Genomic DNA, 27,221 nt, shown 5'->3' with positions numbered 1-27,221 from the left:
CAGGCCCCCAGTGGGCCCCTGGGACGCGCTGTGTCCCTTCCAGATCTTCTCTCATCCAGTCTTCCAAACAGTCTTCCAAGATGTCCCATTTTTCAAAAAGAAAGGAACCGAGGCTCCCAGAGTTCACTTTTTTTTTTTTTAAGATTTTTATTGATTTATTTGACAGAGAGAGACACAGCGAGAGAGGGAACACAAGCAGGGGGAGTGGGAGAGGGAGAAGGAGAAGCAGGCTTCCCGCCGAACAGGGAGCCCGATGCGGGGCTCGATCCCAGGACCCTGGGATCATGACCTGAGCCGAAGGCAGACGCTTAACCGACTGAGCCACCCAGGCGCCCCCCCAGAGTTCACTTTAAACTTGCTCCAAGTCCCAGGGGCCTAGTGGCTTCGAAGGGGGTTATTTTAACCACCGCATCCTGCTGCTGCCTCCAAGAAGGGACCAGAGCGGCTGGGGTGACAGCGCTCAGTGTGCGGGGCGAGCCCGTGGTGCGGCTGTGGCCCCTCCTGTCCAGGGCCTCTGCTGGGGCACCAGATAAACTCAGCATGGTCCTCAGACAGGCCCTGGAGGAATGCTTCTGGATTAACTGATCTCCCGGGGAAAAGGTCTTGTTTATAACTTGCTGGCTTATTCGAGTCCTTCCTTTCACTCAATGCTCAGCTCAAGCCCCCCTTCCTTCCTGAAGCCATCTCCAATAGCCCCATCTCCCTCTACGGAGCTCTCAAGGTAATTCTTGCCTGTATCACTCTTTTGGCTGCTGAATACGGGACCTATTATTAACCATCAAAAAGAGTACGTCCCCAGCAGGCGACGTGTTCCCTGAAGCCAAGAGCCATGTCTTGGCGTGTGCAGGCAGGGCCCTCCTGCACATGGTAGGTTCTCAAAAATGCTCACTGCTGAGAGTAACCTTGTGAGCAGACCTCACACAGTCTTGGGGCTCCTGTATATTGGCATAGGACCAAAGATGGAAAGCTTCTAAAAGAAGATGGCGTCCTACCTTAATAACCTTGTCCGTTCCAGAAGTCAGTAACCATCCTCGGGTTGCATCAAAATGCACATGCACAATGTTATGTTTGCTGTCGTGGAAGGTCGCTGTGGGTGCACGTCTGGAAGGAGCAAAGTAAGTTTCCAAGAGTGAAAAGTGGTGACACGTGAATGAAGGAGAGATCTAAGGTGTCATGAAGCTCTAACGGGCAGCCAAATGACTAAGACAAGTGCTTCACTTTAAAACTGCTCTTCATATCTACCTTTATTCCCTGGGAACCTGTTAATGATTTTTTAAAAAAGATTTATTTATTTGAAAGAGACAGAGAGCGTGCACAAACAGGAGGGCTAGAGGGTAAGGGAGAGAGAATCTTAAGCAGGCTCTATGCTGAGCTTGGAGCCCGACTCGGGGTTCAATCCCCCAACCGTGAGATCACAGCCTGAGCCAAAACCAAGAGTCCCGGACACATAACCGACTGAGCCACCCTGGCAGCTTTTTAAAAGGTGAAAGGATTCTTATCTTCTCCAAAATGGGAAAGAGATGATGACATTTCCCAAAGTCTTATGGATTACTTATTGCTCTGATAGAGCCTATGAAAATCTCATCTATGCCTCTGACAAATCTTAAAACAAACACCTCAGTGCTTCTGCTAGGTCTGATCTCAGAAGGACCTGCTGGTATAATAGTCTACCTGTGCCTATTAAAAAAAAAAAAAAAGTACACCTGTTACAAAGCCTAAGATACCATTCTAATTGAAGGGTTACCCATTCTTTCTCCTCATTTTCCTGGTATAACTGCAGGTTTAGTTTTTCTATGATATTCTAACACTTCAACAAGTAAAACAATCTATAAACAAACATTTTTATTTGTTTTGTATTTTTTAATCTATGCATTGTTTTAGTAAGAAGGCTTGTCGACTGCCTAGGTGATCTAGAGGCAATGCAGAAAAGGCAGAAGAAACAACGACATGTGGAGGGGGACAGGGACATGGGGAAGGAGACGGCTGGTCTGTCATCAGGCTTCAAGGGCACCCACTCCTCAGCAGTGGGCTCTCTGAAGATAGTTTTACCTGTAGCTAGGTCTACGGGACAGTCTTCAGTATCCTGATAATCACTTAAAATATTTAGAATTCAAGATTTAGGCTTAATGTGCAGCTGCTTAGGCTCTCTGGGTCTGTGTCTTTATCTATAAAATGAATAATTAATTTAGAATATCTCTAAAGTCTCTTGCAGCTCTTTAATGAAAAGAACTCTCTAATTTCATCACATATGATGAGTGGAAAATAATCAATGAACATAAATGCTTACTGATGCAAGGGCATCTTAATTTATATTTGATATGGATAAAGAAGAATGAAAAAAAACACATACATTAGGGTTATCCATAAGAGAATACTTAATTGCCACGACTTTCCTTTAAATGCTGACTTCCTCTGGTGCATCTGAAATACGTTTCTATTTACATGCTGTTTTAAGACACCCGTCTAGTACTTAAAATGATTCTACCGTATACAAGGTGGGGGAGTAGGGGGGCAGAATCGGGCAGACGAGTTTCCTAGGAAACCCTGCTGTCATTCATTAAAAGGGGAACCTATTGCAGATCATTCTGCTTCTCTCTGGGGCAGTCTGCAATGAGCGGCACTGAAGAGATAACACAGAAGTGCCCTTACACCACCCCCCCCAAAAGCACAGGGACGTGCAGTAACCTAAGGTCCTGGATTATCGGGCAAGACCACCAAGCAAGACTGAGTCGCTGGACAACTAGTGGTACTGGCCTCTTAGATAAAAAGCGACTCAGCTCTTCCGGAGAAAATGCAGCCTCTGGAGCCCATGGGCTGATTGAGCTCCTGTAAAAATACCAGCTTGGGCTAGAAAATGAAGCCTGGGTTCCTGCACTCCGGAGCGACTCTCAAGGAAATAAAGGGCTGGCAGGGCTGGCTGAAGAACCCCTGCTGGCAGGGCACCTGCCCCTGGGGTGGGGAAGAGCACAGAAGACATGAGTTCTTGATGCGGACTCTCCTTTCCTATCTCACGAGAGCGCGCGGATGTCCTGGCAGAACGGAAGGCTCTGCGCCCGGGCCACGGTCTGTATTGGCAACCAGCAGGAACGAGGGCGCTGGTGGTCACGGCTGCGGTGCCGGGTCACCTTCTCCCCTTAGCCCAGCTGGAACTCACTCTTCATCGGTGATGGCCTCGTGGCAGCTGTCACAGACCCTCACTTCAAACTCGAAGCCCATCAGAGGGATGGAGGAGCGCTTGGAGCTGCACTTGCCGCAGACGGCCTTCCCACACTTTCGGCAGTGGTGCTGGAGGCAGAGAGAGCACAGGCTTGCTAGGGCTCCCGCAACCCGGCCCCGCCACGTCCCCGCCACGTCGGCGCGGCCGTGGCCAACAGCATCCGGCTGAGGATGCTGAACGAGAGCGCCCAGGAAACGGACGAACACGCCAGCTGCGTTCTCTTTTTGGGCTCTTTGTTCAAATGGAGAACCGCTGGAAACACATCTGTTTGTGTCACCACACCCACCCCCTACCCCCACCTCCCGACCACAGCCCCCCCTCCGCCCATCCTAGGTCCTTCCCAGCTACGGTTAGCATGAACTCGAGGACCACCCGGTGGATGAAGGACCGTGTGAATGCAATCCAGTTCAATCTACTGTCTACACTTTGGCCATGCTCAACTAGGTGACTAACACGGATTTCCTTGAGGAGGACCAAACCCAACCATGAATCGGACTGAAAATGCTGTATGATTACAAGTAGCTCTAAATGACTAAAACTAGGATGGCAAGAGAGAAAGTGAAATTATTAAGAAGAAATAAATACCTCTTATATAATTCTACGGTTTGGTCCCACTATGAGCTAAGCATGATCCCTCTAATTTTAAGGTGTATTTCCGTAGATGCCACTAGAATTCTAAAATCGTATCTTAACTACTTGAAACAAGTCACTACAGAAACTGAGTCCAGGAGGAATGAGCTGCAGTAGGTAAGGGACTAACTGAACGTGCATTCTCAGAGTGGCTCCAGGGTAGCGCCTGAACCCCCCCCCCCACTGCCCCCCGCACAACCCCTGCCCGGGGGTGCTAGTTCTAGGCTCACAGGTGAAGCTGTCTCCTCTCTATTCCATTTTGATGAGGGATCCATATCACCCACCTGTCTTAGGCCAATCTTCTTATTGTCCCACATTTGCTTGAAGTTCCAGAAGAAAGGCTGATTACACTTTTGGCAGGAATCACTGTCCAACCATTCAGGGGTCTGGTGAAATAAAGCACACAACAGGTCACAATGCGACACAGTAAGGACAACGGAGCCATTAACAGTGATGAAACTTACAGAATCAAGACGTGTTTCTAGGAAACGGAGGTGTGAATTCTCAGTCATTTACATCTACTGAATGCCTATGGTATCTCGAGCCCTAGGGATGTAGTGATGATAAAAAGAATCTCTCCCGTCATGGGGCTTATAATTTATGAGGGAAGACTAAACAAGACAATATTATTAATATCAATTATTTAAGTAAGAGGAAGTGTAAAGGCCCGAGGAGTAGAAGCAGCGCGCCGGGCGGGGGGGGTGGGGGGCGGCTGGGGCCAGGTCACTCGCACAGGGTTCTGACGGCCATGTTGACTTTATCTCATATTCTCGGATCACATGCAATTAGATTTGCTCTGGCTATACAAAGTTATGTGTAACTGCACAGTCCACATGTGCACAGCTACCTGCACTGGAGGATACAACCTGACCGCAGTGGGTGCCCAGGAAAGCTGCCTGTCCACCCTCCACTCACGGCAGGGCCCAGCAAGCCTGGAGACTCTGTGCCTTGCCTCATGGAACACACGCTATTCTGCCTTTATTCACTACTGCCCAACTTCATCATGAGTACTCGAAACAATGTCAAATGGGTTTAAAAGATATGTTAAGCTTAAAGCTATTCTTTAGCAAATCTTTACAGATTATGCATACAGTGATTCTACATCTGTTTCTAGAGTTCCACGTTCAACTCTGTACATTTATCATTTGGATGAGGGACAGATCTCTTTCCACATATCACTGAACCTAAGGAACCTGGAAAAATATATCCAACCCCGGGGTTTCTCAGAAGTGAGTTGCAGAGAACTCCATTTTGACTCACAGGACACTTACTATAAAAGAAGCCTGAGATCAAACAAGTTTGAGAAATGCAGCAAACAATGTCCTGTCCCCTCTCTCTACAAGATTTTTTCTTGTAGCTTTTTTCTGTTGATGTAATCCTTTTCTGAAGAAGCCCTATTATATAACAGACTTGGGGATTTAGCCTATTCTCCTACTACAAGCAGAAATGAACCTAAAGCTACACATTGTCTCAAAAAAGAAAAGTAAGAAGGTGACATTTGAAGAGTTCCAATTCTTGGTCTATTTACTTTATTAAAACCAAAGAGTTCTTAAGAAGTAAGCTTTGATTTGCTTTGTAATTTTCAAGTTCTAATCAGTTTAAAGACTGATCTAACAAAATGTATAATACAGTTTTCAGGAAAAACATTTTATCCCTAAAAGACTTACCTATGTTGTGATTTTTCAAAACACTTACGATGCAGGAAAATCAGGAGGATTTACAAAAAATTGTCACACACACTACTATATCTTTTATAAGGAAACATGCAGGGTCAGGACGTATATCAAATACATTGTAGTGGGTATCTATGAAGAGGGAAATGGGAGTAAGGAACAGGAAAAGGGGAAAAAAACCCCAGCATGTGTAGTATGATTCCATTTTTTTGTCAAAAAACAAAAAAACAAAAAAACAACAACCTGAAAAACAAACCCTGTGCATGTGTTTTTGCAGAGAAAACTGTAAGGAAGGATGTTACCGGTGATATTCCTGGGGTGGTGGTATTATTATGAGCAATTTTTTTTCTTTTTTTTTTAAAGATTTTATTTATTTATTTATTTGACAGAGAGATAGAGAGAGAGCACAAGTAGGCAGAGAAGCAGGCAGAGGGAGAGGGAGAAGCAGACTCCCCACTGAGCAGGGAGCCCGACGTGGGGCTCGATCCCAGGACTCCAGGATCATGACCCGAGCCGAAGGCAGACGCTTAACCGACTGAGCCATTGACATGTTTTCTATTTGTTAAGGGGTACTCTGTAACTTCTCTACAAAGAACATGTTTATCCATACTTCTAAAAAAGGATACAATTTTTGCAAAAATGGATTTCGTTAACAGTAGAAACACCTTTAGCCTATGAGATGTGGGCTCAGCCACTCCGCCTTCCATCTGCCCCCCAACGCCACCCCCATGGCCAAGCTATCATCTCTGATGCTTCTACTGCTCAGGAGCACCAGGACACAGGGCGCAACTTCTCTCGTTCACCTGTCTTTCCTCGTGGTGTTCCCTGTGCCCCTCAGAGCATAGCCAGGCCCGAACAATCTTTCAGCGCCTACGTCCTTCCACAAACTCTCTGCTGAGAACGTTAGCCGACAATGGTAACGCCCCTTCCTAAATGCCCAGCACTAATGTTCCATCCTACAGCAACTGTAATCGCATCATTTTTACCATGTAATAGTCTTCTGAAGTCTTCTCCCATATATTTTTTTCTTCCAGAAAGCCTACCAGCGCAGGGACTGCTTCCTTACATGTCTCTGGCCTCTTGAGGTAAGCACTGCACAGCACTGGCCATGACCCCCAGAAGCCCCACGATACATCTCAGGGGATTTAGGTTTATAAAATATGACACTTGAAAAAAAAAAAATGGCTGGGACCCTCTCTACTCACTGGGGCTCTGAATCACCCGAAGATTCAAGATAGTCAACAAGTTGCAAGTGCCCCTGTATCTGCATGTCAAAGGGCATAATTTAAGCAAGATGGCTCAAAGGACTGCCCATCAACCAACTGGGTTCATCTCTGGAAAGCACATCATTATCCTCCTTTGGGCCTCTGTTCATCAAGGCTGGAGTCTGCGTGCACCCAGGGAAGAGAGCCTGGCAGCTCCCCCTCTGCTGGTCTGGTCAGTTAGGCCTGGGAAGAAGTGGGGACAGACGAGGTGTGACCTCCCTCGCCCAGAGCAGGCTGTCGTGCAGGATGTGCAGTCTCATGGCTGTACCAATTTCCCTGCCTTTATACTGAAGGGGCCAAGTGGTACTTTCAAAAGCAATATTCTACAATTCCCCACTTCCTAACAGTAATGATCATTTTAATTAGTTACTAATAGAACTCCCACGGATTTATGGTTTGAGCAAGTCAGGCTTTAATCTTCTTAAGCATTTAATTACTGCCATTTGAAAGGCATTACATGGTAGATAATAGCAACTACTCTCTTGAAATGAGACTGGGGTGAGGGCATGGAAAGAAGGTGGGAAATTGCTTTTGTCTTTTTAAAGTGTTGCTTTTCTAATTCTTGCATCCTGCAAGGAAATACATTAGATGAATATACACCGTCAAAGGGAAAGTTCACCCAGCATAATTCTAGGGAAATGAGAATATGGCTAACTTCAAAGTTCTTGTCAAGGGGATATTTAGTAAACATGTCCGTTGATAAGATGCTTAAAGATGAAAAAAGAAAACTCATAAAAACAGAATGCCAGAAGAAAACTTAAATGTATTCTTAAAAATGACGGTGTATATATTTGCATCTGGAGAACTGTTTAGAGCATGATTATAAAGAAGCACAAATAAACAATTAGTTATTTCTGATATTTCTATTAATATCAAGCTAAGGACTCTTACTTCACCAAATACCATTTCTCACACATTAGTCACCATTCCCTGGCTAACATAAAAGACGCGAGCGAGTCTTCTGTGTTCCTAGGGCACTTCAAGGGATAATGGTCTGAAAACAGATGGTTCCCTCTTTTCTCACCTGAACTTTGGTTGTGAATGGAGCAACAGATTCAAAGTCTAAACAGCTTCGTCTCAGTCGAAATTCTTATGAAATCACTATTACATGAATGTTACACGCCAATTTGGAAGGAGTAAAAAAAAAAAAAAAGGAATTTCCTTTTCTACTAGAATCTTTGATTCTCTGACATAACAGGTCTTATTTCACATTTAATCATAGGAGAAATAAGAAATGAGGCCGAGGCGTTTTTCAGCCCAGCCAGAACTGCAGAGTCCAGCCCAGCAGCCCCGGAGTGGCCCCGTGACCTGCCACGACACCTACCTCCTGCCTCTCCACGTCCATGTTCCAGACCACGATCCCACCATCACCACCACAGGAGATGAGCTGCCGCGTGTGCTGCGCATAGGAAAGGGCCTGGACTTTGTCACTGCAAAAGCAAGCCAGGGTCAGTGACAGGTCTGGAGAGCAAGGCGAAAGCCCTACAGGCAGGACGCCCAGCAAAGTCAATCGATGCGCATACTCCCCCTTGAGCCCCAAGTACAGATCTTAGAAATCAGATGGAATCAGAATGTTTACTTAAGATGCTGAGGCCTCAGGAAGAGAGGGTCTTTGTCAGTTACCGACACTTGAGGAGAAAAGCTGATTGTTGAACTACTTGTAACATGGGACTGGCTCCTTCCTCAATCCATTAATTAAATAAAACCTGTGGTACATGGTCATGCCGTATTTGTTCAAAAGTCATGATTTTACTTTTTTTTTTTTTAAAAAAAAGGATCCCACTGCACTGACCTGCCAGAGCCAGGTAAATTGTGTCGGTTGAGGTGTGGAGTACATCATGGTGGCTTAAGCCCAGGCGCCATTTCTTGGCTTCCAGGGTGAAGCCAAAGAAGCAACAGACTTGAGTTTTGCTGACTCTCTATTTTCTCTGGTTTTCATTCCCTCTCTACTCATTTTGTGCTTTATTTTTCTTTCCAGTTCATACATGGCTGACGAAGTATTCCCTCTTGGGGGCAGCCACCATGGAGCGTCCAGTTCTACGGTCTGACAACGTGGGGATCACTAACAAAAGGTTACAGACATTATTTTCCGCTGGGTGAGGGAACAGGAAATAGGGCTTCTTGGTTGTTTCTGTTTGAATATTTTTCTATTTCGAGCTCAAGTCAATTAAGAATTCTATGCCCACTGGGGAGAACCGTCCCTTGCAATCTGGACTGGTGATTTGTGTGCTTTCGTGTTTCCTTCTGACCTGTGGCTGAAGTTGTGGGACCGAAGCTGTTAAAACTCTGTGTGTCTGTGACTACAGTTCAGTAAGGCCTTTCCCTCTCATGTCTGGAGCACTAGCCTATTGCCAGAGGGCATCAGTAAATTAGATTACAGTATTCTTTCTTTCTAATTAAAAAAAATTTTTTTTTTAGATTATAGTACTTTTTAGATTATAAGAACTTGTTCTGTTTGGCTTTTAAAGATAAACAAGTGCTTATATAAACTGAATTTTCATAAACTTAATGGAAAAAAGAAAATTGAGCCCCTAAGACTTGAAATTTACTAGACTTAAAAATCCTTTTACAAAAACTACTAACTCAGTAACATTTTAAGAATCTAGGTTCACAGAATTGAGGTGAACTCTTTGGCAAGTGAGACGAGTGTGATAAATTTTAAAACACAGCTATGTCTTTCTCTGATTCATCAGTGTTAAGTATGAGCAAGTGTACATCTTACTTTACTTGGGTTCATTTCTTCTAAATATATACAGGATAACCAGTCAAATAAGCTAATATTATGCCTATGTAATGCTATATATGAAAAATATAAATTTGTGTTCAACTCAACTAATTGTTTTGATAAACTTTTCATATAAATAGCAATTATATTTTATAGCACATCAACTTAAAGATAATCCCTAAGATCTTTAGGTAACTTAAAACGGATTACTATACATAGAGCTAATTGATAAATCATTGGATACCCACTTAGATAATTTCTAAATAGGTCAGAATACTGAAACTTTGATTACAAAGTATAATATTAAGTTTATATATGTTTGCTTCTCACTTTTTATTATAGAGAGGCTATAACTCAGGTGAGTCACATCCATGAACATGTTCATTTTTGCCACCTTAAGGAGACGTAAGAGTGGTGTATATTGCAGGAGAAATTTCTGTTGTGTGTGTTCATGAGCTTTGCTCATCTGCTAAAATGCTTGTATGTGACAGTTCTCAATTATCCACATCCTCCCTCCTCCCAATTTTCTCCATGAAATATAAGTTAGTTACTCTGGTTAATTATTATAATTAAAATGGGTGGTTGAGATTATGCCAGGGGGCAATGATGGAAACAAGATACAACTATGTATGGGCTTTTGTTTTTAACAGAGAAAATAGAGTAGCTGTGTCTTTTTTTTTTAGATTTTATTTATTTATTTGACAGAGAGAGACACAGCGAAGAGAGGGAACACAAGCAGGGGGAGTGGGAGAGGGAGAAGCGGGCTTCCCGCAGGGCAGGGAGCCCAATGCGGGGCTCGATCCCAGGACCCTGGGATCATGACCTGAGCCGAAGGCAGACGCTTAACGACTGAGCCACCCAGGTGCCCCGGGTAGTTGTGTCTTAAAAGCAATGGTTCTTGAACTTTTTCGTCTAGGATCCCTTTACACTCTTAAAACTATTTTGAGAAGACATCAAAGAGCTTTGGTTTAAATAAGAAATTACCAATATTTATTGTATTTGAGATCAAAACTGAGAATTAAAAAAAGTATCGATTCATTTGAAAATAGCAATGATGAATCCTTCTATTTTAATATAGATAACACAGATTTGGTGAAAATTAACTACATTTCCCAAGGTGACAAATTTTGATGACAAAAATGGCATTAACATCTGCAAGTCTTTCTAATGTCTGGCTTAATAGAAGAGAGCCAGATAGATACTCATCTCTTTCTGTATTTGTTCCGATAACCACTCATAATGCATCTTCTGGAAAACTCCATTGTACATTTGTGAGAGACTATGGATGAGAAAGGCACTTCTTCTAAAGTAAAGTATAAATTTGTTCCAGAATATGAGAGAGAAAAATGAAGGACAAAACTTGGAAAGTGAATTTTATTTGCTTTGGTTTATAATACTCAAGTCTGAAAAAAGAGCTATAAAATGCATTAAAATCTTGGCACAGTTCCCTCAGTTTTGATGACTTCCTTCCTTGCCTTACTGATTAATGCCTTTGACTACAATGCAAAAGGATATTCTTTACCTTCTATAAAATCTGCCTCGCTAGCAAAGATTCTGTGTGTCACCACATTATTTTCAGAGCTTTATGTTGACTTGGTTAAAGTCCCAAAAACATCTTTGACAACTCATGATTTTGCCTTCCTAGGCCGTACCCTATATTTTGAAAAAATAAAATAAAAACTTTAGGATACTTCCTACACCTACAACTATCTTTGAGATTCCCTAGAGGGATCCTTGAGAATTGTAAAGATGTACTCCTCTGCCTTATAAAAAGAGAGATGCTATAAATAACTATATGTGTTTGCTGTGTTGCTATTTTAAGAGTTTCACTGGAAGAGTCATCAGATCAGAAGAGGTGCTCGGCCTTCCCTAGGTCAAGTCAGTTTAGATAAAATTTTATTAATGTAAGTATTTCTGAAGTTGCATATTTTATGGGAGGACCCTGGAGGTTTATTGGAGCACTCATTGTCTCTAATATGCTTTCCCCTCCAGGGAAATACTGATCAAAACTCTCAGGAGATAGTTATGTAGGCTATCTCAATAGAGAATTTTATTCTCCTGCATTATGATTACTATTTGTCACAGTAAAAAAAACTAACCATTGAAGTCTTCATAATCTATAGATAATTTCTGTTTTACTCTGATGCTTGCCTGAGGGCTTTGCTATAAGCTACAGGCCAGAAAGGACAATCTTAAGAGTTTCACGGAAAAGGACTATATGTACCAGGTATTTTTAAATATTGATATTTCAAAAGAAGAGACTCTTGGGCAAAGGCTACAAAGCTGACATTGCTTAGGTAATTTTTAAGCTGTGCTAGTGGACTGAGTCAGGATTTCCATGGATTTCTGGACTCTTTTTAGTCTGGATGCAGACAGCTTCATGAATGCAGACTGCTAAACCAAGAACTAGCAGAACAAGAACTAGTTGCACAAGACCGGATGAACTGAAGAGGGACATTTTACTGTGGTTATTTGTCTGGAATACTGCTGATGTTGTTTTAATGTTCTATTTTCTGGATATGGGAGGGTGCTTTTTCTCCTACTTTTTATCCTATTTCTAACCTACAATCTTGTAAACTCTGCTTTTACAAGCTAAAGAGAAACATTTAAAAATGACGTCTAGTTTTCAATGATTCCCCCAGAATTCAAAAAGTATTACTGAATCCCCTTAATTTTAATGGCAAATAGTTATTTCATAGGTTCAGTTAGCATCTATCCACAGGATATAGTTGGGCAACCAACCGAGTCCTTACCTAGAATGTCATATTAGAGAATAATGCTCATTCAGATATGACTAGCCGCTTAAACTTACGCAGTGGCTACAAAGCCCTCCTAAGAAAACTGGCCCTAGTACCTGGTTTGCAGGGTCCTGGTCTTATGGTGGTAAGGAAACTACCAGGCCAGAAACCTGGCAAATGCTGGAAACTTCAAGGAATTCAACCAACGTGTAAGTACTACAGGTGACATATGGCGGAGAATATTGGGCTTGGTTTCCTAGTCTTGGTATAGCAAATAACAGAGGCTTTGAAAAGCCCAATCCAGGACTCCTTATGCACAGTTCCAGGCAGACGTTAATTCTGTGGGCTCGACGGTTGTTTAATAATACTCTACAGCTCTCTACTTGCAAAGCAAACCGGGAAGACCCGTATGGTTAATTAACACTCTCACAGCATGATGTTAATAATTAGGCCAGCCCTTAGGAGGCCAACCTTCTTCTGTGATCAAGAATAATCTCTGAGATTATCATGATTACAGGAGCGGACAGGGGAAGAACTGTGAAAGAATGACATGGGCAAAAAGAAAGTACTGGCATCTTCAGTGGAGGATGTGTTATCAGGCACACCTTTCTGGGTTATCTGATTCTATAGGGGCCTGCATCTTGCAGCACCTTTAACTGCGCTACTTTATAACTCTGTAAACGTTAATCTGGTATTATGGCAAATGAATCTTTCCAGTGAAGATGCAACGAGTCTCCATGCCCCGCCCCTCCCATGGAGGAAGCCATTTGTGAATCTACCTACAAATTCATTTCCGTTCTCCCCTGCCGATGCATACGTCTGCTCTTTGGATTTTCCTTTGAACTGGCTGTAACATCTTACAAGTTCCTTTATTAATTAATGACTGATATAAAATCTTTGACAGGTACTCGTTAAAAAGAGAGTCTGTTGTTTTCCAACTCTCTTGGTTGTTATTTCACCCGTCTTAAAGTATGGAGCGCCACTGTTCTGACATTCAAGGGCAAGAAGGAAAATCTATCTAGTCGACTCGTAACCCTGTGATTTGAACTGCATTTCATTTGTTAAAGTGTCTTGATACACATCAGTGATCTTGTAAACCCAAAATAAGTTACAGAAGGAAATGCTTTGCCACTCATACCTGGCAGCAACATTCAGCAACAAATACATAATTTATGGGACTCCAATACTGTTAATAATATTCCAACACAGAAGGGTGGAAGACCGTGACGAATGCTGGATTCCAAGCTTTGTAATAAAGCTGCTCAGGGACTTCTTGATTTAAGGGTTCACAACGTAACCACCTTGCAGCTAAACACGAGGTGAGGGAACATCTCCAGGTTCACAGATTAAGGGTTATAAAGAATAAAAGATACCTTCTTCTTACATTCATATTTCATCTGACATCAGTGTAGCATTTCCACTAGAAAGCAGTTCAAAACTGGTCATTATTTCCCAGCTGAGAGCTCCACGTATTGCACAGCAAATGCTCTCACCAGCGCTCAAAACCCTCACTTTTCACAACGACCAGAATCTGCCATCTCCAAAGACTACACTTACTAGGGAAGGCCTCATTTCCTTTCTCACCAGCCCTAGAGGGAACATATGTCTTATTAGGCCTAGCTACATGGTCTGGGGGGGCCTGATGATGAATGAAAATACAAGGCCCCTTGCTAAAAATGTCCTAATAATGACAAGACGGTGACAGTACAACATTAGCCCAAGCATGGGGCCCTGTGGGACTGCACGGGTCGCATGCCCAGCGGGCCGGTCCTGTGCCTGACGCTTGCTTGGGAAAAAGGGTAGAGAAGCCTTTCTTCTTTTTATAGAAACCGATTTTCAGACATAAGCTAACATCTGCCCAAATGTCAACTTAGGCCCTCTTCTGCCTCCTAAGAGTAGGGGGGAGCCTAAATGTATAGGAGCTTTCATCTTTTTGATGAAAAGCCCTAGGTGACTTGGGGAAAATCTAATCAGTTAGGCATCTGCTACCAGAGCACTCGCTCTCTTAGATTCAGAACTCCCATATTCATAAACCTCCCAAAGCTCCAAGGACCAGAAAAGGCTCATGAATAATCCACACACGTGAGGTCTCCTGGATAACTGATACCTGGGGTCATCCCACACCAAGGGGACCCTGGAAGGATTTCCCTCCTCAGGGACCCTGCCTAGGAGCACTCGTTCGAGATCAGCAACATTTGGTTGTTTTACTGGCTAAGGTGGAAGTTCAGATTAGCCACTTCTGTCCACTTGCCATTTCCTGAAAACACTGTAATGAGTTCATGCAGCTCTGTTTGGGGTAACCTCCTGATCCTGAGAACTATGAGAACCTATTCATCTCCTAAGACCCAAATCAAGAGTGACTCCCTCCACAGAAGCCTCCCATTTTTTTGTCACACTGGCATACTGTCCTAACTTTACCCCATTCTCATGCATCCAGCTTGTTCCATCTAGTCCGTGACTGTTTTCACAGTCCCCTTTGTATCCAGAGTGCCTACTACAAAGTCTGGTATATAGATGGAGCTCAGTAAACAGCTGCTGAATGTCTTATAGAAGGAGTAAGTACACGTGGCAATATTTCCATTGAAAATGCTATATTCAGAGAGAAATACGACTCCTATCCAAAAGCTTGATTTTCAAATTACTGTAATTTCTGTTATCAAGAATAATTTCAACAACCGGCACTTACTAGCCCTTACTCTTCTGCTGATTTTTTAAAAAGATTTTATTTATTTGAGACAGAGAGAGAGAACGCGCGCACAAGTGGAGAGGAGGGTCAGAGGGAGAGGGAGAGGGAGAAGGAGAATCCCTACTGAGCAGGGAGCCTGATGTGGGGCTCGATCCCAGGATCCCAAGATCATGACCTAAGCCAAAGGCAGATGCTTAACTGATTGAGCCACCCAGGCGCCCTTCTTCTGATTATTTTATATACATTCTATCATTTATGGTTTTTGACAATCTTTGAGGGTTTCTCCTTCCAGTATTATCCTTACTTTAGAGATAAGAAACCTGAGGATCAGAGAGATGAAGAATCCTGTCAAGGCCTACATGGCCATTAGCAGAAGGGCTGGCTCAAACACAGCCTGGCCTGGCTCAGAGGCCAGCGATTAATGACCACGCAGTACGCCATCTCCCCCTTGATAAGGTTCTCCCCTCTATGAAAACCCTCACTGCTAATTCTTTGATCTATTATGCATTTAGCTCAATTAGAAATGGAAAAGACATCTCTTCCCCTGGATCCTAATAATTCTCTAGTGCTACAATGACAAATGCTCCTAAATCTGAGATTTGCAAAGAGAAAAAGCTTGCTCTCCTTGACCCTTGCTCTCCTTTCCCAAACCCAGGAGAGTATGAATGTGAGAATTCTACTTCCTTTCCTAACTTTACACGCAATTTGCCTGATAAAGAGGGAAAGGTCCAAATTCTACCGATGGATATTTATTTACAAATAGCCCCTTTCTTTACCAAAAGGCTTCGAAGATGCTTGTAACAAAAGTCTTACATATGCTAAGAGTCAGAAGAGAAAAACCAAGAGCTGGGACTGTGAAAAATACAGAGGCCCTGTGTGACAACAGCCCGGGCAGTGACCACATCCCATGTCACCTACGGAATCCCAGTATTGGTGGAAGGTTCCATCCCAAGAAACGGCTCAGATCTTTACCTGTGCTTTAAGTCAAGTTACCATTAAATTAAATTGCCACAAGTCTTAGAAGCCTAAGAAAAATACTGTTAGAAAGGAAAAGTATGGTCATAAAGTTGGTCATGAAATGATAGGTATTATCTAAGAGTAAAAAAGGATCTAAAAAGCCCAAGTATCATTATTAGATTTGACATGGGCATGGGACAATAAATGTCTAGGTTTATGCTTCCATAATATCCAACCAACTGGTAATGGATACTTCAGAAACATAACTGGTCCCTAAAACTAGAACCTTTTCTATGCCTTTCCTTTCACAGAGCTAGCACATAATCATGTTCCACTTGCTGCAGGGAATAAAAACACTAAAATGTGTCAAATGCAGATAAAATTGTATAGAAGTATACTTTCTTAGCTTTTTTTCCCTTGGACTTGGAGACATGTTAGTTACTCTAGTGCTAAAGCTCTCTCTGCTTTGATGGGATTTTTATATACCAAATCAAATTACTTGCAAAACTGTCATATTTCTGCTGCTGAAGGATGGAATGAAGCCACAGAACCTAGGACAGAAGACCTGGGGAGCTGTCCCTCCACATCATGCTTGGATATTCCCACCAGAGGGGAAGGCAGTCTCCCCACCCCTCTGCGTCTTTGGTCTGGTTGGCTCTGCCCAGTTCCCAAGCTCACCAATTCGGTGCCTGATCTGGAACTCTAACCACCTGTAGTCACCCTGGGGGGAAGGTGGGAAAATGAAGAATTGTAGGACAGCAAGGGACAGCCGTGGGCCCCAAGAAGAAACTCTTTGGCCTCTAAAGTATAAAGACAAAAGAGATCATGGCGGGGGGAGGGGGGGGCGGCGCGCACCTGGGTGGCTCAGTCATTAAGTGCCTGCCTTCGGCTCAGGTCATGATCCCAGGGTCCTGGGATCGAGCCCCGCATCGGGCTCCCTGCTCTGCCGGGAAGCCTGCTTCTCCCTCTCCCACTCCCCCTGCTTGTGTTTCCTCTCTCACTGTGTCTCTCTCTGTCAAATAAATAAAATCTTTAAAAAAAAAAAAATCATGGAGCACTGAGGGGACCATCTGTTAGTCAATGTTCGCTTCAGTACCCCCAGTACCTAGCACAGTGCAGGATACAAAGAAGGCTCTAAGGAGCTTTCTCTGTTGGACTGAGCTAAGGTTTGGGAGAACTAAGCTACCAGCTGGGGCCTTTGAGGACTCAATATTCTCATCTAAAAGATGACATCTGGCTTCCCTCCTACATATACAGAGTGCTTACAAGATGGCACTGAGGTATCTGTGTGTTTGCTCTCTGACGAAATACAATCACTGAACACCAATCCCGTGGCCAATTTTCAGGGCAAAGGAATGGTGGCTGTGAACGTGGCCCTGTGGCTCTCCTTCCTGCCTGCTGGCCTGGCCCCTTCCTTCCGCCCCCTTTTGTGAGTCCCATCCTCCTCCTTTCAGCAGCTCCGGTGTCCTCCCTGACTCCACCTCGGGCACTCAAACCCACTCTAACAGGGTGACACCAACTGAGGAAGTTCATTTCCCCCAGACGTGTGACACCAGGCAGCCCCTCTCAGGCAAGGCCCAGTGATGAGGAGCCCCTCACAGAGTTCCCTTTATTCCTCAGCTTGAGCTAAATAAAGCACAGGCAAAGGCCTTCTGCCATTATTCCTGTTTAAAACCAGTGCCGACCGGCGGCTCCTGATCTCACCAGCCTGCCATCCCACTAGGTTCTAAGGGTGTGGATTATTGGGATGGACTCCTAAGTATGGTTTGTTTCATTTTCGAAAAGGCCAGGTCCGTATTCCTTAGAAACTGGAAGACCTATTAGCTCAGGTTCCATTTTTCTGGGACTGAGAGACTCTATCTCAATTTTATAGCTTTTCCTTTCTTACCAAACGATAGGTGCAAGTTTCCCAGGTCAACAGTTTGTGGGGGGGCACTCAGCATGCAGTGCTGCTGGTGTTGAGCACTGTTATACTTTACTACCCTGTGGATGGGTCATGCAAGATTGCCTGCAGGCTTTATTCACCACTGTGCAAAAATAAAACTAGTTATGAGCTAATCTGAATGAGCCCAACAAATATTACTGATATTCATTCAAAACTGGCCTTTTATTTCTCTGAAAGACCTGAGGTGGCAGGAATTAACTTGGCATTTTGGAGAATAACTGAGTATTATTAAACAGGACTGTGTTTGGCTTCTCTTCTTCTTCATTTACATGGATGATGTCAACTCCTTTTATACAATACTGATGCATGTCCCCTTGTCACGGAGATAAATACAAGGGAACGATTCCTCTTATGAGCTGATGACAAGGTCCGAGTGGCCCCACAAGCCAGACAAGGCCCCAGACAACGGGCCCATTTTCTAATGTGGGAAAGAAGGCTTCACAGCTACTTCTCAAAGACTAAATTCTAACACTAAGATAATTATTTGTGCAGAGGCCCTCCAAAATTGAATCCGTTCATATCTAATAATCCAACTGTAGATGTAACTACTTAGGAGAATATTTACTGGGTAGATTTACAAAAAGAGCTAATGTTGCTTAGAACCAGTCAGCTCGTGGGAGCCTTACTAACATTTGCTATGGCTATCTACAGTTGCTCTTGACATCACTGTGAAAACTTCACAAGTTCAAAACAATACAGATTAGCTTTAGAGCTCGAAAGCAGATCTACAGTTCTTTTCTGCCCACGACCAGGCTTTGCCCCTAGGACCGGCGGGCAGCACAGGGTAGGACAGGTCAGAGTGTGGTCTGAGGGCTGCCAAGAGAGCTGCCTGGGAGGCCTTGTACAGCACAGACACTTGCAGCTCCAGACGGTGACTGGGCTCTCCAAGGACAGGGTCCAGGAGTCTACACTGTAACAAATTCCTTGGTGACTCTTTGCACACTGCAAGTTTGAGAACAGCTCCAAGGAAACACAAAGCTTTCTTTGCTCTTCCTCTCAGCCCTGTGAAATCTGCCTGTCAAGGAAGAAGAGCCTGATATGAATCAAGGCGAGTGCTCAATAAATATTTGGTCAAGTACAAAATATATAGTGTAAGCTTATTATCTCTCCCCTTTTCCTTAAGCTGCCAGGAATCTTGCCACATTTGAACTCAATTATTGAAATTCCATAGGCTTTCATGGCTTATATTTTTAAGCTCTTTTTTTCTCGCATTCTCAAATTTTTACTCGTAAGTCTCCCTGGTTCTCATTTTTACTTTTTATTTCTTTGCTGCCATTATTTTATTTTACAGTTTTTGCAAGCACTCTCAAATCCTCCATGGAATTAAATGAGGTATAAATAAATAAACATACCTACGCACAGATATAATTCAAAGTGGCTATTATTTGTGTTCCGGCAGTTTGTTCCCATGTTAAGATCTTGCCGTAGACACCAGACCACACGCCTGTTCTAGCTTTCACTGGGAATCTTTTCTCCGAGTTTGTTAGTAAAATCATCAGCTGCCTTACTTGTGTCCTTGGAGCTCGATGGCCGTTCCTTTTCTCCCACCGATGTCCCACATGATGACAGAGTGATCTGAGCTGCCCGAGAACAACACTCGCTGGACAGGGTCCCAACAGAGAGCAGTCACCCCACCTGTGAGAACAGACACAGCTGGACATTAGTCACAAAGCGACAGTATTATTCACTAATAAATGTGAATACAAAGGAGTTAGGATCTAGTGCAGTTCTTTTGCTTATAGAACAAACAAGTAAGTCCCCAAAGAGAAAAAAACTGGCTCCCAGAATAAAAGTCCTGCCCTTTCAGGATTTCCCCCTCACATTTAATGTACCATAAAATCAATTACTATAAAAACCAAAAGAAAAGAAAAAGGAAATTGTCTGACAAGAGACGTAATTCAAAGAATGGAAAATATCACACTACTTGGAAATATTAACTGTATTTTCTTTTTCTTTTTTAAAGATTTTATTTATTCATTCGAGACACAGAGATACAGAGAGAGCAAGAGCATGAGCAGGGGGAGAGGCAGAGGGAGAGGGAGAAGCAGGCTCCCCGCCGAGCCAGGAGCCGGACGTGGGGCTTGATCCCAGGACCCTGGGATCATGACCTGAGCCCAAGGCAGACGCTTAACGACTGAGCCACCCAGGTGCCCCTTAACCATATTTTCTTAACTTCTGCCTACCTCCCACCCTGACAATAACAGACAAGAAGTAAATGGAAGTTTAGAAAGCTCAAATGAATTTTTTATTCTTGAACACAGATAAAATTAGACCACAACATCAGAATTTAAAATTTATTTTCTCTTTGGGATTTTAAATTTACAGATTCTAGGCACATCGTTTACATCGTTAAGTGTCAATTTCCTCGACTGTAAAATGGGGATAATGGCGCTACATCTGAACATCTACATACAACTATTCTTACTACTAATGATGATATCAACCTAGCCCTTACCTACTTCATACGGTTGTGGTGATAATCAGGTTGGATCAGTTATATAGGACCGCTCTGTAAACTGTAGCGTGCAGTACACATGTTGGTTATTAGCATTACTCTACTGGTGTGGCTATAAAATATTATGACAGATCTTTCTCTTGGTAGTCCCCTTATAAATCAAACCCCTGCATGATGAGAATATTAACTTTTTCCATTTAGGATGAGCCCAAAGCCTACAAACACTTAAGAATGTCAGAAAGACTCATTTTTCCATGATTGAAAAATATTATATTCTGAAAAGAACATGAAATAGCATCTTGTTTATTAGAATCTGACATTTTTTCTTATTTAGGTGATCAATTTGTTCTAACAAAGTGCTGCACTTTAAAAGCTTTTAGGAAAGTTTCTTTTACATAATATTCTCAGGGTTTTTTTTTGTTTGTTTGTTTTTTAAGATCAAAAAGGCGGGGAAAAGTCCCACTGTTCTGGCTTATGCTTCATGGCTTCTCCTCATACCTGCACAACATCCTCCTGTCCATGTACAAGTAAACCCCCCCCCCCCCCCCCCCGCCCCAGTATACATACAGTCCACCTCCTGCCGCCACCTAACAGCACCGAGCACATGGCCAGTGGCACATTCTTGAATGAATGAAGGAGCAGACGAATGAAAATACAAACATCTTTTCTTCATCCACAATCCTTGTTATTTGGAACTCCTCTACTAGACTCACTAACCCTTCAAAGTTAAATCCTGTTCCTCCTTTTGTACACCAACTCTTCGTTCCCTGCTGTTAAAACTCCATGATTACCGCAGTCCCTCCTTGTTCCCGGTTTCGCTTCCCTGTGGACACCTGCGGTCCCGAAGCAGATGATCCTTCTTCTGCAGGACCCTCAGAAGGCCAGCAGTGGCCTAACACTGCGTGCCTACGTCATGCGCCTCATGTCATCCCATCATGTAGGCCCTGGATCATCTCACTTCATCCCAAGAAGAAGGGTGAGCACAGTACAATAAGGTATTTTGAGAGGGAGAGAGACCCCATTCACATAACTTGTATTGCAGGATATTTAAACAGTATGCCTAAGGCTCAGTACTATCTGTAGTTTCAGGCATCCACTGGGAGGTCCTGGAACTTGTCCCCCGCAGATTAGGGGGGACTACTCTATACTTGTTTTTTTTAACCATTCTTCAGTATTTGACAATGTAATACTTCAGAATGTTCTATCCCGCAACACAAGTTATTTATTCCCACACAGTACGCAAGTGACTTACTTTGTTAAATATCCATGGCAGAGTTAGCTACCTGTCCACCTCGATCCTTACGCCCCCTCCATGTATGGAGTGCTTCCTGGAAAGCTGCTGTCCTGCAGGGACCACATTTACCAGCCCTCCTGCATCTAGGGGGCGTGTGACGAGTTCTCAGCAACTGAACCCGGAAAGTAATCTGCATTCCTTCCAGACCAAGGCAGTTAAGATGTCCCTTTTTCACTTTCTTTTCATACTTACTCCTCAAAGACTCCAAGACTCAGGGCACGGAGAAACTACATTCTAGAAGGAGCCAGAGTCCCTGAATTACCACATGGAAGAGAGCTGTAATTCAAAAACACCCGCACTGGATTGTAACGTGAGCAAAAAATAAACTGCTGCATTAAGCCACTGAAATGTTAGAAATTATCTGTTAGAGCAGTTAGCATTAGCTATTATAATGCCATAAATTTACTAGGACATATAATGAGACTGGCCCAAGGGGCGCCTGGGTGGCTCAGTTGGTTAAGTGGCCAACTCTTGATTTTGGCTCAAGTCCTGATCTCAGGGCCTTGAGATGGAGCCCCACATAGGGCTCCTCGCTCAGCAAGCAGTCTGCTTGAGATTCTCTCCCTCTCCCTTTGCCCCGCCCCCTCGTGTGTTCTCTCTCGCTAAATAAATCTTTAAAAAAAAATTAAGGCTGGCCCAAGAGGAAGGTGAGAGTCACCAAAAACCTCATAAATCAGGCAAGTAAAAAGAACTAACTAGTGTAGACTGTTAATACCGATGCCTACTACCTAAACAGAACTGGAGAGGACCCCAGTTGGAAAACCACTGCCATCAGCCTCCACAGCAATCCATTGTAAACTCCGAATTGTTTTTTTTCCAAAATTGTATCTTAAGTCTAAGCACTTTCCACCTCCTCTACTACTACCATCTTTGCATGAACCATTATCAAAATTCTTGGCCTAGAAGATTGAAAAGCATGATACATATTTTCTTGGAAAGCCTATGGGGGAAAAAGGCACTCATATAAGACAGTGTACCATAGTTCACAGTGACTACATGAACTATGGTACATTCACTCAGTATTCTGCAGCTATGAGAAACAATGAACAAGATCACTTAGGCGGATAGCAAGTGATTTCCAGGACACACTGTAAAGTGAAAAAGGCAAAGCACAGAAAAATAGCTACATTGTGCTATCTTTCATCTAAGAAAAAAGGGTAAATAAGAAATGAATGAGATTTGTTACCTTCAGCAGGTGCATGGGAACAACTATGGAGAAGGGCTGAAGCAGAGTGGCACTTTTCTGAGTATATATTTTTTTTTGTTTGGTTCTGTGTTTTGGAACCATATTAATGTTTCACATACTCAAAAATAAGTAAATAAAATTAACAAGGAGTGTGTTGGTGGGGGGCAGGGTGTGGACCCAAAATAGGATATAACCAGAAACAAGTGAACCTAACTGTATTACAAATGAATGATACGACCACACTGAAGGGAGGCAGGGGGAGAACCGACAAAAGTCACTTTGGGAAATAGTAATTTGACTACATAGTCTAAGGCAAAATATAAGATTTGTACACAAATACAGTATTTTAGTTAGGAGGTTTGTATATGGGTTACGTAGGTTAGTAATTCTGAAGCTATTCTGTGTGTATTTTAGGACTGAGAAAGTAAATATGTTGAGGATAATGAGAGCTGAGTTTCTCACTGTCTTCATAGGAGTTACAGGTGTGGGGGGAGGTTAGAATAAACTCTTTGGTGTTAGATTGGAAGTATCAGTATGAACTTGTGTGTGTGTGTGTGTGTATACACATACACCCCCCCACACACACACAAATACAAAAGACACAGAAACAGTTACAGATATGTGAGCACACACATATATTTCCTAGCTCCCCCCAACAGTGAGCACAGGTAGCACTCAGATTTTGGCTTCTATATACTTCTAAATACTATCTATTCTTCAATGAAAGAAACAACGTCTGTATGAATGGTTAATTCTAGGGCTGAGGCACAGAGTATACAAGATGAGCCAGGAACATCATGTTGTATCAGAAAGTGAAGGGACAGGGGGCGCCTGGGTGGCTCAGTCAGTTAAGCGTCTACCTTTGGCTCAGGTTCTTGGGATCCAGTCCCTGCATCAGGCTCCCTGCTCAGCGGGGAGTCTGCTTCTCCCTCTGCCCCTCCCCTCTGCTCATGATCACTCTCTCTCTCTCTCTCATGCTCGCTCCCTCAAATAAATAAAATCTTAAAAAAAAGTGAAGGGATAGTCAAAAGGTCACAGAAGCCAGCGTGAAGAAACCAGTGTCCCATTGGTCAAATCAGGGACAATTTGAGCAAGAAAATAAATAAATGATAGCAACGAATTCTCACACATAGAAATAATTAAGAACTCATGAGCCCATATTGGTATAAACAATGGAAAAAATAAATATGGGGAAGAAGTAAAGTTTTTCCTTATAATAAAATTCCAACCAAAAAGTGTGGAAAAGATAATGACTAGAAAAAGCACAATCTGGCAAATACCACAGTCATAATTGTTTCCGGAAAGAGTCATCGATGGAGTCTCAATGGATAGTAAAATTACTGGACAGAAATATGATGAGAAACAGTATTTATACAGTTTCAAAATATTTCCTCATAAAATACTTATGAATTACAAAGGGTGACTACAGTGGAGAAACTTGGCAGACACTACCTTAACCAAATGATCAACGTTAACATCACCAGAAACAGGATAAATCAGTATCACGTGCCTCTTGACACAATCCACTGAGAAGGATGTAACATCACTTCCATGGTATTCTTATAAAAAATGCATAATCTGAATTTAACCATGAGGAAACAGCAGACAAATGCAAATGGAAGGACATTCTGGCTGGTACTCAAAAATGCCAAGGTCATGAAAGACAAAGGAAGACTGAAGAGCTGTCTCACGTTGAAGGAAACAAAGGAGACATTATCACCAAATGCCACTGGTCCTGGATCAGCTTGTGAACACCCCTGAGGACTCAAGAGTATTACATGACGCTTCAGTAAGAGTGGAAAAGATGGAAGAAAAAGCTTCAAGACAGGAAGGAGGATGGGACTGGGGAGAAAAAAAAAAAAAACTTTTGAGGTCCATCCCAGCTCTATGTACATGTCCTAGCAATGGTGTCTCTTGGAGGTTGGCATATAAATCGCAAACAGTAGCACTCATTTCAAATCAGTGCATCCAGCATGTATTGAGCATCTTCTATATGGCAGATACCAGGTTAAGCTCTGTGGATACAATCAAATCAAATAAGACTCAGACTCTACTCCCAACACAAACTTAGCTGAAGATGATGGCATTAGTTTGGAGAACAAGAAGGGCATGCATCCTGTGTTCGGTGTGGTATTCTCTCTTGGAACACATGGCTACTCCCTCTGCCTGGAGTGCCCATCTTACCTTTTATCACCCAAGAAACCTTTCCTTTCTTCAAGGTGGAGCTCAGACGCCGTCTCCTGCAGGAACCCTTCCCCAACACTCTCAATCAAAGTGAGGTTCCCACCTCTGTGTGTGTTTCCATCCCCACACTCACCCACTGCATTGAACTTATCAGATTACAAACATGTCCCCACAGGAGACTTTACATTCTGTATCTTTGTATTCAAGCACAGTGCCCAGTGCCTGGTACACAGTAGGTGCTTAATAAATGTTTATGCACCTGGCCTGTGAACTGGATGGCAGAGAGGAATGGGAGACAAGAAAGAAGATTAATAAGCCATCACTACAGAGGCATCTGGCAGAGCCTTGGGATGGGGGCTGGTGGGAAGGCAGCGCACTAAATCACAGGGGGCACAGAGGGGTGGAGAGGAGAGCTGCTGATGGAATGGCCTCTTCCTTCTGAGGAGAGTGTTCCAGCAGCCCTCAGCAGACAATTTCCTGAACAGTCCTTCCTACAGATGCTTTTGGCAGCACGGAAAGGCAACCCCCGTCAGTGAGCCTGCATTCCAGAGCAACGCAGACCCGCACCTCTGCGCAGTCCACACCCAGGGCGTCCTTCTCACCCTCCGTATCTAAGTTGGAGAACAAGAGCCAGGGGCTACGGTGGGTGTGGGTTTCTGTGTTTATATTTCAAATCACAAACATCCTTTCTTCCATTCACTTCAGATTCCTCCATCTTTCTGCTCCCCCTCATTTCTTGATATATGCTTCTCCCTGCCTTTGACCTTCATAATATAGGACTGATAGAGCAGTTTCTAACATGAATGTATTCTTTTTTTTTTTTTTTTAAGATTTTATTTATTTATTTGAGAGAGAGAGAGAGAGAGAGAAAGAGCACAAGAGGGGGGAGCGGGAGAGGGAGAAGCAGACTCCCTGCTGAGCAGGGAGCCCGATGCGGGACTCGATCCCGGGACTCCAGGATCATGACCTGAGCCGAAGGCAGTCGCTTAACCAACTGAGCCACCCAGGCGCCCTAACATGAATGTATTCTTAAAAACAAAGGTCTCTATCATTATAAAATTTATCTATACTATTACATTTTCTCATAAATGAAAATTTTAATGGTTGCGTAATATCCCAACACATGGATATACCTTATTTCACTTACTGTCACATTTTCCTCAACTTTTAACTATTATAAATTTTGCTAAGATCAACATTTTTATTTGTAAAACTTTGCTCACGTTCCTATTTAGTTAGAAGTGATTCCCAAACATGAAACTAGATCAAAGAGTAGGAAAAGTTCTAGAAATTTAATACATGTTACAAAAATGCAGAGTGAACTCATTTTTAAGAGACTTTTACAACCTATCTTGCAAAAGCTAGAGAGACTACGTGCAGTGTTGCAAAGTCAGGGCTGGAAACGGCTGGGTCTGCCTTACCCATGTGATGTGGCACCTCGCGTGGGGCGTGCCATCCCACCTACAAGGTGAAGGACTGCGGACTCCCTGTGATGACACGAGAGCGATGGAGTCCCCAAAACACAAGGCCTCTTGAATAAAATCTCTGACCTTTCAGCTGCTGCATTTTGCAGTAACTGCAGGCTGAAGTGAGGAGTGTTGCTGTAAATCTGAACGTGCCCTACCTGCAGGCACCCCTCCTCCCGAGAGCCACCAACGGACATGCCACTGTTTCCTTGCCACCTCCCAGGGGCGTCTCTTCAAGCACCGTGGGATCTCCCTCCCCAGACCGCTCTAACCTCCAGTGCTCCTACTTTGGGCAAATGGCAGCACCATCCACCCAAATGCTCCAGCCAGAAACCGGGGAGCCACTCCCACCCAAATGCCAAGTGCTGCTGGCTCCTCATCTCCTAAAAAGTCCTTGAGTCCCTCCTCTTCCCGCCATGCCCACTGCCATCCGCCCAGTCCAAACAAGTGGGACTCAGGCAGCCGCCTTCCTTCGAAATGGTCTCCGCACATCCATTCTCGTCCCCACCCAATCCACCGCCATGGCTGCCACAGTGACTCGTTAAAATGGAAAGCAGGCCACCACCCGGCTCACACTTCACCACTGGTTTCCCACTGCCTGAGAACAACGTCCGACGTTCTTCACATCGCCTGGAAGTTCAACCTCCCCTCCTGGCCCCTGGCTCTCCACAGTGCCCACGGGGCTCCATACGGTTGCTCACACTTTCCCACCCCAGGCCGCATACCACGTCACACACCTGGGGCCTAGAATGGTCTCGCCCCCTGGGTAACTCTTCTTCCTCCTTAAGGTTTCATTCAAA

General features: G+C 43.6%; 1 protein-coding gene across 2 annotated transcripts in view; it reads right to left on the bottom strand.

Moving 5' to 3' along the window:
- Window positions 1–27,221, bottom strand: part of WDFY2 (WD repeat and FYVE domain containing 2) — a 170,146-nt gene that overhangs the window by 2,126 nt on the left and 140,799 nt on the right. For both annotated transcript variants that reach the window (XM_035003461.1, XM_035003462.1), the window contains exons 7-11: window positions 19,345–19,471; window positions 8,110–8,215; window positions 4,132–4,233; window positions 3,155–3,285; window positions 993–1,101 (exon numbers count right to left, since the gene is read on the bottom strand). In XM_035003461.1, the coding sequence (XP_034859352.1) occupies window positions 993–1,101; window positions 3,155–3,285; window positions 4,132–4,233; window positions 8,110–8,215; window positions 19,345–19,471 (575 nt within the window). The remainder of the gene's footprint in view (window positions 1–992; window positions 1,102–3,154; window positions 3,286–4,131; window positions 4,234–8,109; window positions 8,216–19,344; window positions 19,472–27,221) is intronic.

The sequence above is a fragment of the Mirounga leonina genome, unplaced genomic scaffold (assembly GCF_011800145.1).
Source record: "Mirounga leonina isolate KUSES-001 unplaced genomic scaffold, KU_Mleo_1.0 Mir_127, whole genome shotgun sequence".
NCBI classification, from domain to species: Eukaryota; Metazoa; Chordata; class Mammalia; order Carnivora; family Phocidae; genus Mirounga; species Mirounga leonina.
Note: the sequence above shows the minus strand (reverse complement) of the source record. Positions and strands in the feature narration are given on the sequence as shown.